This window comes from Cygnus olor, chromosome 2 (assembly GCF_009769625.2).
Source record: "Cygnus olor isolate bCygOlo1 chromosome 2, bCygOlo1.pri.v2, whole genome shotgun sequence".
Classification (NCBI taxonomy): Eukaryota; Metazoa; Chordata; class Aves; order Anseriformes; family Anatidae; genus Cygnus; species Cygnus olor.
Window position 1 is genome coordinate 68708170 of NC_049170.1, and position 12804 is coordinate 68720973.

General features: G+C 35.5%; 1 protein-coding gene across 7 annotated transcripts in view; it reads left to right on the forward strand.

The window, feature by feature from the left end:
- The first annotated feature begins 376 nt into the window (after positions 1 to 376).
- The window catches only part of MAK (male germ cell associated kinase), a 28549-nt gene continuing 16121 nt past the window's right edge, over positions 377 to 12804 (forward strand). For 6 of the 7 annotated variants that reach the window (XR_005817287.1, XR_005817288.1, XM_040548747.1 and 3 more), the window contains exons 1-7: positions 377 to 711; positions 2568 to 2622; positions 3582 to 3703; positions 4606 to 4685; positions 6480 to 6612; positions 6706 to 6877; positions 11612 to 11779. Coding sequence is in view for 5 of the 7 variants with exons in the window: in XM_040548747.1 (XP_040404681.1) it covers positions 611 to 711; positions 2568 to 2622; positions 3582 to 3703; positions 4606 to 4685; positions 6480 to 6612; positions 6706 to 6877; positions 11612 to 11779 (831 nt within the window). In the remaining 2 variants the exon portion in view is untranslated. Of the gene's footprint in view, positions 712 to 2567; positions 2623 to 3581; positions 3704 to 4603; positions 4686 to 5806; positions 5943 to 6479; positions 6613 to 6705; positions 6878 to 11611; positions 11780 to 12804 lie in introns of those variants that run through there. The other variant, XM_040548752.1, reaches the window with a different exon arrangement.

Consider the following 12804-nt stretch of genomic DNA (forward strand, 5'->3'; position numbering starts at 1 on the left):
GGTTCTGTTGCCTGTGTTCCCGAACTTCAGCCCTGCCATTGCAGCAGATTGGGAACCTACCTCTGCGTGCAAATTAGGGAGATCCATCAGAGGACACCAGCCTTAAACATGCTTCTGTGGTTCTAGGGGGTTATGGCAGTAATCTCAACTCTCCACTGCTTACTCTAACTCTAATCCTAGACTAGGCACCTCCTGTGGCTTGAAGGATTGAAAAGAACTACTTATATTGAAGTGTTCTATTTAAGGAACGCATACAGGTCTGGAGTTATTATTCTTAGATACAAATTGTAGAGTGTCTTTGACTAAAATACTGTGAAATTACATATTTATCTATTTTCTCTCTCTCTCTCTCTTTTTTTTTTTTCTGAAAGATCAGTTGAGAATGGTCATGCTCTTCTCTCTCTCAAACTTTATATCTGCATCTCAAAATTTGGAGGAGACTAGTGACTATCCTGCACAGTTATGAGAAGACATCCAGCAACCTAAAGCAGCCTGGAAGAGGCTCTCTAAGAAAACCAAAAAGCACAAAATCCTTTGAGACATCCTTTAAGACATTTAGAATTTCATAAGCTTTTGGCTATCCTGGTCTTCAAAAAAATAATTAAAAAAAATGAACCGTTACACAATCATGAAGCAACTAGGTGATGGCACCTATGGCAGTGTGTTGATGGGAAAGAGCAATGAGTCAGGAGAACTTGTGGCTATCAAACGGTATGTAACATCTAAATTCAGTAGATACTTGCACAAGCTGAACGTTTTCACTTTATTGCTGTCTGCTGTGTACAATAAAAAAGAATATCTCTTTTTATGGAAATGAACATAAAATCTATTTATTTATGTAATTCAGATGCCTAACTGAGTGTGGGTCAGGCTCCTAAGCTGGTGTATCACCAGTGAGACACATCAGTTTGTATAACTTGGCATATTGGCATACGAAATTACATGCTGCCTTTGTTCAGTTAGTATGTGCTTCCTTGTAAAGTGTTGTTAGATTTTTGTTTTGTTTTGTTTTTACACCAAGGGAAAAAACAAACAATGTGCAGGGGGTTGTTTAGGGAGTTTTTATATTTATATGAATTGTAAAAATTGGTAACAACCGTCTTAATGGGTAGATGTGAAATACCTCCCCGCTCCCCAAATCTCTTTACATACCACATGAGTGTCAGATACTGCTACAACAATAAATAGCAGGTAACAGTCTGGTCAGATAAATATAAGGTATCTCCTTGGAGCTAACAAAGTTGTGTTGTGCATATTCATCAGCATTGATATACTTCTTTAAAAAGATTATCACAAAACAACAAAAATCGCATTAGAGGAGTGGGGATGCTCCCTACAGAATTACAAGCAAGATCCAAGACATAGGTACTAAAAACTGTATTTTGCTGAGATTTTTTTCCTCCTTTTATGGATTTATCTTATGTCCTTTTATGGAGTCATCTTTCTGAAAAGATAACTTTAAAGAGTTATCTGCGAAGTAAAAGCTGCAGAAGGGTAATTGGAATGTAATTGGCTGATTCTTTTTTTATTTGTTTGTTTGTTTTGAGAATTTCTGAGAGTGTTAGCTTTCTCCATGTACTGCTAGTACTGTTGCCTGTTTGTAATATGAATCTATACCCAAAGGAAAATCTCTGATTTGATTATTTTTGTGATTTTTTTTTATTATTATTATTTTGGTTTAAAAAAAAAAAGTTTGTGAGGAATGTTTTTCATTTTCACTATTTCAAGACTTGGAATTCTTTTGTGTGAATATCAAGTTTTGGATTTGGGGGGGGGGAACAGTTTTGGTTGAAGATGCATTTATTTTAAATGAAATCTTAGTTTTATATAGTTTCACTGTAGGAGCTGGAACTTTACAAAAACACAATAAACAATATGACATTAACAACTCAGTGCCAAAATCTGAGCAACACCTAATTATCCTTATTTGTATCTAAGACTTCCAAATAAATGTATTACACAATTATATGTAGTGGTTAGTTTAGAGACTATTGTATTTATGTATGGGTATTGCTTGGAAAAAATGAAACAATTTCTATTCACTATTTAGTATTTTTGAACAGGCTTGTAAAAAAGACTGATCAAGTCAGATGGCTAATTATAATTTTAGGTGGGTAAGATACTTCACAGATTTCAACAGTATCATTTCCTAGAGTGTGCAAAGTAGGCAAGAGGAAGTGATTTTTCTTGTTTTAAAATCCATGCTTTATGTGCTGTGTCACTGTTGCTTTCCTCCTTATTAAGGGCACAATTCAAATGATACAACAGGAATTTGTGTCCCTGATGCTTTTAGAAATACCTTTGTAGTATCGTGGTTTCTGGTTATCTGCTCTGTTAAAAATGTTTGCAGTGATTAATCATCAAACATGTTAATTTCTAGTACATGTAAGAGTTGAGTTTACTTTAATTATGTTGCTGAAGAGTAGTATAAAATGTTTCAAATTTGGTTCAAAATACAGCTAGTGCTATATTCAGAAAAAAAGAAGAAAACATATCTGGATCTTGGTTTGCTCTAAAAGCATTCTGTGCTACTCACTGAAGATACTTTTTCTCTGACCTTATTTCAGAATGAAAAGAAAGTTCTATTCATGGGATGAATGCATGAATTTGAGAGAAGTCAAGGTAAAATGGCAGACATACCACATTTAAAAATGTTTGGTTAGGTTTTCCTGAAGGAGAAGGGCATCTACCATGTCCTCATAAGGCCAGACTTAGTGAACTCTTTAAATGGGGGTGACAGGTTCCACAAAGCCATGAACTGATGGCACTCCGAGAGCTGCTTCTGCTTTGCGGAATATCCTGCCATTCTCAAGCTGTGGCCATGTCTTGTAGCCAAGTCTCTTGTCTTTGAGAAAAGATGATGGATTTGATTTGTGTTTGTGGGTGTGTTTTAGCAGCCTGCTCTTTCATTTTATTGATGGATTTCCAGTTCATCCAGTATATCCGGTCCTCATATCTTTTCTTTGGGGCATCTGTAGAAAGCACTGGGAGTTTTGGCTAGCCAAGTGATAGAATAAAGCCTGACACATGAAAACCTGGACTAAAATTTCAAGTCACCCCATGTTTCAGGCATCTAATTTTTTGTAAATACAAAACTCCCTAACAGAGGAATTAGGTATCTATAACTTAGGTTTGACTAGATTTATAATTTACGTACTGGAAATTGCATATATCTCCAAAAAGAAAACCTATAAGGGAGTATACTTGTTCATGAAATTTTCATTTAAAAAAATGCTGGGTTTTCTTATTGAGTTCTGTAAGCAAAAGCTGTTAGAGGTTCAGAACTGTCTTTCAACGTAGACATTTAGGTTTTGTTATTCTTCGTCTCAGTTATGATATCCCTAGAAATGGAAGTTTTAAACTGCTACTAATATATTTGCTGTTTTTGTTTTGAAATTAATTTAAAATGCTGTTTTCTTGTTCTTAGACACAAAGAGAGTTTACAAGATAAATACAGGCTTCCAGACAGACTTGTTTTTTAAATTCCTTCCAATAAACTTTTACATATTACAGGCTTAGATCAGATAAGGAATCAAAGCCACTGTCAAGTTATCCGAAACCCTGTTTTGGCTCTTTTACAGTCTCTGAAGAAGCTAAATCATGCCAATGTAATAAAACTGAAAGAAGTCATACGAGAAAATGACCACCTTTACTTTGTGTTTGAATACATGAAGGAAAATCTCTATCAGTTAATGAAGGACAGGTATGTCTCTTTTAGGGAACAACTAGTGTGCTATCATGCTTTATGTAATGATTTTTATGCTATCCTGAAGAATGTACTGGAATTCCCTCTTGCAGCCCCAGTGATGTGAACAGAAGTTGCTGCACCTGGTTGTGCAAGGGTAGAATTCTGCATTGCTCAGCATTGCACATTGTAATACCTTTGGGAGTAACTCTTTGCTCAGTTGTTAATGAGATAACTTGCATGTCTTCAGTATATATTGAGCCATGAGAGAAATTCCAAATCCTTTCTTTTTTCTTAGTTAGCTTTCCTTAATGTATGAAGGATTGTACAAACATCATTAATTCTGCATTAATTATGGATTTGGCTTGAGGTGGCAGGGGTAGTCATCTGCGCATACACACATGCATGTTCATGAGAAAACCTTGGTATGGATTGTGTGATGTTGCAATCTTGGACAAACGGTACATAGCACTATTTGTCATCACTTTCAAGGTGAACTTTGGAATAGGACCTGCCATTTCAGTAACCGTTTTCTTTGCTGAATTCTTCCAAGTTTAATGTGTTTCCTTCATGCACCTTTATCTCCTTATGCACAAAGCCCTTAGTTAGCTGTTAGCAATGTTAGCACACTGTTACCCTACAGCTGAGAAGCACTGTCCTCGGTCAGGGTTCCCTTAATGGTGCCACTGGGTAGCACACCTACTACATTGCTACATAGGGCAGTCTCTTGTTCATTCCAATACTGTGTGCGCCACATCATCTATCTATTCAAGCATGCTACAGGCCAGCCAGATTCATCTACGGGTCTGTGTTCATCTGTTCAGGACATATTGTGCAAAATGAGGGTGTGTATATTTTGTCTTACAAAAAATGCGGTGTTGTTTTTTTAATTATGCAAAGTTGTTAATCTTTCTTCATAGAAACAAGTTGTTCCCTGAGTCAGTCATCAGAAACGTGATGTATCAAATATTACAAGGGCTAGCTTTTATCCACAAACACGGTAGGTTTGATACTGGAGTTTAACTATATAGCGCTCTTCTAAGAAAAGAAGATACTGCACAGTAATAGCATGAATAAAAAATGTCTAGCAAAGGCTATCAATTATCTCTAATAAAATTATTCCCATCTGCTTCAAGTATGGTGCATTTTTTAAACCATATCTGAAGTTACATTTTGTTTTTCTATAAGCAGATATTCTTCCTTTTTGAAAGCACTGGGTATTGTTCATATACTGTTTAATATTTTTTCCTACAGTAGATGCCAGATGAATAAACAAGCTAAAGAAGCCTCTATGCTGTGCGTTTCTGTTTCCTCGGAGAGATCTATCTAAGGAGCAATAATACCTTACAGATGGCAGTTTCTCTCATCTTGAGGCATCATAACTAATATGGTGCCCTAAGTCATAAAAAAAAAAAAAATAATAAATAACTTGCTAACTAAGAAATCCAAACAGTCTCCTCATCAAATACAATTTGGATTTAAATACTTTGAGATGAGACTTTTCTAGCGATTAAAAGCACATTCTAAAAATGAGGTGCTGTGTGCTAGCAACAAAAACAAAAAGCTTCACAACACTTTCAAAACTTTTAATTATCACGTGTAATGTGTCTGCAAACTGCATTCTGAAATACTGACATTAAGCTCCTTTGCATTTCAAAATATAGTATTTTACTCTCTTGCTTAACTCTCTTTAGTGCTTGTCCATCACATCACATTGGTATCCCTAAAACTTTCCAAAGAGAGTAAAAAGCTCAGAGTGAATTACGCAGTAATGTTCCCAGTGATCTGTGATTAGCTTTCATGTACCCTGATAAGGCCTGTTGATGGGTTGGAGTAAATAATTTTTTTTTATTTACTCCATTTAGTATTATAAAATACACAAAAGTTGCTGGTTTTGTGTCTTTCTGATCAAGGCCACGTATTGTTTTCTGATTATTAGCATCCTCTTTCCCTTCCTCCTTTCTACATGTAATAAATGAGAAAATTAAAATATAATAAAAACTGACACTTCTAAGTTACAGTATTAATATTTTGTTTTGAACATAAATATTTGGGAATAACAGGTATGATAAATTTGAACATTTACATTTCACTGTAATAATTTCAGCCAATTATTTACAGTGGTTGCCAGTTTCTGCATGCAGAAATTGAATGCTTTACTGTAGTAAGTGAATTTCAATCAAATTGATTTATAACAAATCGTGAGCTCCAGTTAACCAGCAGAACTGATTTGCTCAGCTGCTTAGCTCCTCTCCAGGTATATAGCTGCTTAAGCCACCACTAACCATTAAAGAAACTTTGTGCCTGCTTACTAATATTAGCATTCCTGAGCAGAATTTGGATATATTTTAAATGTCTGTGCCTGCAAATTGTTGTCACGATGATAAATAAAATAGTGAAAAATTGTTCAAAGAATTCCATAGATGAAGCAAGTATCAGATGGTCAATTTGACAAAACAGTTCAGTTTGTTTGTTCTTGTTGTTTTTCAAAAGATTTAATTCTAAATTGGTTGTTATTTGATACTGCTGCAATAGCTAATTCATATTCTACAGCATGTTAATGAATGTTTACATTTGTTAATTTAAGAATCCTTCATGTAATAATCACTGGAGGGAAAATATGTGTGTTGGGGGTGGGGTTGCCATTCATTTATTTTGAATTTAAAAAGGGAAAAAAAAAATTTCCAAAATAATCCTGAAGTAAAATTTGGATGGCTGTTTAAGAAATGGCTCTTGCTGTTTAAGAAATGATGACACAATTATTTACCATTCTTTTCTGTCTGTTTTTGTATAGGATTTTTTCATAGAGACATGAAGCCTGAAAACCTTCTTTGTATTGGTCCAGAACTTGTAAAAATAGCTGATTTTGGTTTGGCTAGAGAGCTAAGATCTCAGCCACCATATACAGATTATGTTTCTACCAGGTGGTAAGTATATCATGAAGTTAATCATTATCTTAATGAATTACCTTTCTCTGCTTACCATTTTAATTTATCTATTGCTTCTTACCATCCTCATAGGTACCGTGCTCCTGAAGTTTTGCTGAGATCGTCTATTTATAGCTCACCTATTGATATGTGGGCAGTAGGCAGCATCATGGCTGAACTATACACGCTAAGACCTCTTTTCCCAGGCACAAGTGAAGTAGATGAAATCTTCAAAATTTGCCAAGTATTAGGGACTCCAAAGAAGGTAAGACTTTTAGAACTCATGCAATAGTATTAAAAAAAAAAAAAAGTGAAATAAAATTATTATGAAACGTTGAATGTTACCTCACTTCCAGAACATACATATCAATAATTGTTTTGGTAAATTTCCCATGGAGTTAAGATTTTCTCAACTGTATGTCTTTCTAGACATCCATTAAGGCATAGAATGCTGGTCTTTTGTTGCATATTAGCATCTGTTTTATATCCTACTATTATGCATAATCCTGCTTTGCTCTATGATGAAAGCCAGATAAAATTGTTTTGTTCGGTTATTTAAAGCCATGCATGTCAAGAGAATTTAAAAAAAAAAAAAAAAATAAATCAGTCTCCTAAGGCTTCATTTCGTTTTGCTTCAGCTGATTTGTTTTCCTTTCCTGAAACCTTAATTCTTATAGGCTGGCGCCCAGATTTTGGAGCTTGTGGAATTTATCCTGAATAAGATGAATTATGCTTTTTGTGTTTTTGAAGCATAAAAGAAACACGATCTCAAATACAAATCTGTCATACAATATTCTTAGCAATAAGAAGTAACGGAGGGAAACATTTTTCGATTATTTTCTGAGAGGGCTAAATAGTTTAAAATCTACAAGGGAGGTTTCGGTAATGCATGTACAAATTTATGCAATTATACTTATTTCAGTTAAAAATTTTTTAGGAAGTGCATATATGAATGTAAAAGAACTTGTCTTACATAACCAATACTTCCGACAAGTAAGCATCAAGGTGTGTTGTTGTTGTTCTTTATACCGACTAATGTGCTTGATCCTTTGAATTACAAGTGTTATGAGTTAGTAATTTAATTGAATTAAGATGTTAGAGACATACAGAAACACAGATTAAAATGCTTCATGAAAAGGAGAGTTTGAAAGAGAAGGTAAACGATGTTTAAAAGAAAATGAATTCCTAGGAAGTGGCTCAAAACAAGTGCAAAACTAGAACGTGAGAAAACCAGCACCGCAGCATGGAAAAAAAGTCAAGCAAGGATTAGAAAGGAAGCCTTGAAACTAAGGTGTCTGATGAAGCTGTGAAGAGATGTCAGAATCGATTGGAATAAACGAGGGGAAAGAAGTTTACCGTTAGAATGTTGAGTAAGCTGGAAAAAAAAAAAAAAGACAAAATAATAGAGATATATTTTGGGGAAGCAAATTATGATAGCTAATGTAAGAGATGACAGAAGTATATCAGCACTTTGCCCATGGGAGTAAGCAGATCTTTGTGAAATAACTGACTGAACACAGTCTCTAGAACTGGAGAATCATCAGTGTTTTACCAATAAAATATAAAGCGTAACAGCTCTTCTCCTCTACAAGAACTATCAGTGGAGAAGTGAGGAATGGAAAAAAACAAAAATAGAGTAGGTGTAGCTAGGAACATACAGAGCTTGAAGTGGTGGGAAAACATCCAAGAGAACATACTGAGAAACAGGTGCGAGTTCATGACAGAGCAGAGTGTGGAAGGCCAAAGGTGGAGAGTTACATATGACGTTTTGTGGAAGTGAAAATTGAGTCTAGAGGATTAAGTGCAAATTGTTAGGTGTAAAACAGTGCTCGCTATGACAATTGTGCATCAGAAATAATGTGTGATATGTAGTAGTATGTTAAGACTTGAGTTTTCAATCCAAGATGCTAACTTAATTTTTCTTAAGCATCTCACAAGTCTAAGATAGTAAGAATAAAGTTTTGATGTATAGTCAGTGTAGCTGCGCAAGAGAACAACACACTAGCTTCTGGAACATTTTCAGTGTTTTCAGCACAAACAAGTTCTTGGCATGCACAGGAGGTTTCCACGATGTGCAGCTGAGCAGCGTTGAGGTCACTGGTGTGGTTCTGTAACTTTACCAGTAGCTGAACAGAAGCATAGCATGACTGGTTGCTTGGGGAAGCAGGGAGCATTGCCAGCTGAGTATTTCAGAGGAAACTGTAGCCTCTTCTAAAGACCCTAGGGGTTAGAGATGCTGTAAATCAGCCCTCTAGAATCAGGAAGCTGTAATTAGAGGCTTTGTGCCCCTGTCACCTGTTGGGCAGACTTGGGAATTTTATCTCCTTATGACAATGTTAAGGCATTCTTCAGGGACATCACTGCATAAGAAGAGCATTTAAATATTATGAGTTATCACAACAAACAATGCTTTTGTTACTGGTGAAGTGTTTTTTCTGCATTCTGAAAAACACAAGGAGTTACTTTTATAGTATGTTTTTATAGATAAAGTTTCATAAATAGTTGTGTTTTTTTTCCAGGTATATATTTTCATTTCTTCCATTAACCTGCAATAAGGAATTACAAGAATTATGCCCAGAAACTGTCTTAATTTCAAATTGCTGTCCTTTTATTGGTTTAAATCCATAATACCGTGCTAATGACTTCTGTTGGTTGGTTGGTTTGCTTGTTTTAATACTGACAGGTAACTACTTCGCTCTGTTTTATAACCCTTTTGTAATGTTACTACAGATACAATTCTGTTACCTAATTCAAGTATTGGTTGTGATGGTGCTCTAAGAATATCCTCTTCTAATGAAAATGTAATGACAACCTGAAAAGAACATGATTGAAATGCATTTTCATAAGTTGAAGGTGGCAATGGCACTTTAATTCCAAATTCATTTTTTTGAGAAATTGAAATGTTTTCTTCATTTTTCCATTGTACCATTTTCACTCTTGGTACTTCACCAGTTCAACATTTAGCCCTTGCTACTGAGTTGTAAATTGTTCCTTTTTCAGTGGGATGTCACCAGCTACAATAAAGCAGAGAGATGCAGAGGAGGAAGAAAGAGTTTATCTCCGTTCATTTAAATCAACAGATAATTTTGTGATGGAATAGAATGTCACTTGAAGTCCTGAGACTTATTTTAACCAGATTTGGCTTATAATTACATTTGAGTTCTTTGATTACTGTAGACTGGTAAAAGAACTAAAAACTTGTTGTTGATCTGTGCTACAAGATAAGCAATAGCTAACAAGGTATCTTAAGACCAAACTGTCAAATCAATCCAATTTATGGTTTTAGCAGTGTAACAAGCTTTGTGGATAGAAGAGAAGCAATAATATCATACGTTGTCATCAGTATGGCTTCTGATGCTGTTCCTTATAACATTATCAGCAGCATATTTAGACAAACAGCTATACCTATATACTGTATAGGTATATATATTTGTATATACTATATATATATCTATATACTGTAGGTATATATGCAAGTATATACTGTAGATCTATATGTACGTATATACCTGAATACCTATTTGGAAGACCTTACTCAGAGAGTAACTTTTAATGGTTCACACTCAAAATGATAGATAGATTGAATAGGACTCTGAGTGGTTCTGCGTATAATTTAAAAAAAAAAAAAAAGAATGTACGAAGTGCCTTCTGATAGAATAGGTTTTCCTTATTAAGCTGGCAGGTAGCAGGCTAGGAAGTCTGTTAGATTAGAATTCAGAATTCCTTATAAAATTAGAGATGCAGCTTAGAAAATATTCTTTAACTACGTTTAGAGTGGTATACTTGGTCAAGCACAATCAGAGCTGCATAAATATCTGGGGATAACTATCCAGCTAACAATCCTGCAGAAGAGGATGTAGGAGATGTATAGGGCATTGTACATCAACAGTTTTTTGTTGCAACAAAGACAAATACCGTACCATGTGCAAAGAAAGGAGTACAGTCCACTGATATATGAACTATTCTTTCCATTTCACTTACAATATGATGCCCAGTTGTAAGTTTTGCCTTTCAAGGAAGAAAATCAGAGTCCGGATGAGAGGAAAAACTTTAGAAGTCAAGACCAGAAGTTCAATTGTTTGGGCTTCTTCAGCCTACACAAAGGAAGACTGGAAAAAAAGGACAAGAAATATAGCTCCTGATTTATAAAAAGGCTGTTCTAGACAGAAAAATAGGATTCTTTCTTGGTATCCATGGATGATAGCATATTCAGTAATGGTCGTATATTGCTGCAAGAGAAACATCCATTTTTCTAATCTTGAGGAGATCCAACTACGAAAGACACTGTCTAGAGCAGCTGTTGCTTGCCAGGAACTGGAAGGTTTTTTGAGACTAAACTGTCAGAGAGGGACAAGGGCATGGGTTTGATGATCTCTTGAGATCTTTGATAATCCTACAATTCTGTATTCCAGCAATGCAATTTTCATGCAACTAAGGACTTCAGGTTTTAATTTTTGAAAGTGAAACACTCAAAAAGAAAACTTTTTTTTAATCTAGTGGTCATGATTTTTCCTGTTGCAATACTGTCTAGCTATAATTTAATCGTCGACTGTTTTAATGGTGGAAGCAGGTACATTGCGTAGGCTGCATTGTGGCTGCACAACCATGGTCTGCTGGTGCAAGGGCTTCACCTCTAGTATAAAGAGAAATGCATAGAAATCAGCTGTTAGAGCTTATTTCTGTAATAGTTGGGATGTGCATTACTGCTCCTGTTAGTGCTGCATTCTCTTCTTCCGAGAGAGTATGTCCAAGCGTTGTATGCACAATGACAGATCCACCCTTACCTACAGGAGAGCTTGAGGACTGCCACTGGAGACTGACACTGCAGTCACTGGTGTCATAGCAATTACAATGAAAAATGCATGCTTTTCATTGTATAGGAAGGAGCTACGCAGACCACGCATGACTCGAGCTGCAGAAAAATTAATTTGATCTAATACCTCAAGTGTGTATAGTCTTCATCCTTTTATTTATACTGTTTTTCTTTCCTTTTAAACAGAGTGACTGGCTGGAAGGATATCACCTTGCTTCTACTATGAATTTCCGTTTCCCACAGTGTGTCCCTATAAGCCTAAAAACTCTTATCCCAAATGCAAGCAATGAAGCCATACAGCTTATGACTGATACGCTGAACTGGAATCCAAAGAAGAGACCTACAGCAAGTCAGGTCTGAGCTTCCTGAATTGTAATTATAAGTCACTTCCCCCACTTGATTTTCATCACTTGTCTGTATGGAGGGGGATACTGAAAGTAAAGCTTTGATTTTGTAAGGCTGCAAATGGAATGCAATATGGAAGAGCTAAGGATTGTTTTTCACTAGGAGATGGGACATAAACTGTACGAAGTGATAAAGAAAGAACTTGAGAAGAACATACCAGTAGGTCACAGAGGTCACAGGTTTTCTTTAAGTTAATTTAAAAAAAGTATACATATTTCAAAGATGTGTACATTCTACTGATTTTTGAGTATTTATACCTAATGCAATCCTATTTAGAAGGTATAAAAGGGCAATGTGGAGAATTTTGTTGGGAAACAAACATAATGCAAGGTATAGGTGGATGTAACATAAGTGATTCAGAAGTGGTTAAGCAAATGGTGCAAAGCAGAGCAACCATATCTGTCCACTTTATATAGCATTTCTATTGTTACAGTCACTGAGATCTAACTGTAGTCTGATGCTATACATCTTTACTCAGAATTCTTGCATGGCACTTTATGAAAGCAAATAACCAGGTTTTGCCCAAGTGAGTTGTCAAGGAAGCAGCTGCAGTAGTTGTGTAATCCACAGGCAAAAGGGAGAGTTTAATGCACATTCATAGAAATGTGTACAAAGGCAGCAATTCTCAAGTGTCACTGAGGCAAAACATCGCTGAGAACTAACAAAAAAGTCTTTTTGGATGATTCAATCCAAAACAGGCAGCGAGAGCATGTTGAGAGCTGGTGTGTTAATAAGGTATGAAAGATAGCAGGGAAGCATGCAATAAAGCAGTGAGGGTTTTGTATTGTAGTGGAAACTACCTGTTTTTAAAATTGAAATTTGTTACTGCATGAATGTAGAATGGAGTTGAGTGTAAAATGCACCTCAAAACACAGACTCCAAAAAATCTAGAAATAAAAGAATTTTTAAAAGGACATGACTGCTCTAACATGTCCAAGTGGATCCATCTTGTTAAGTTAAACGGTGGGAAGCGC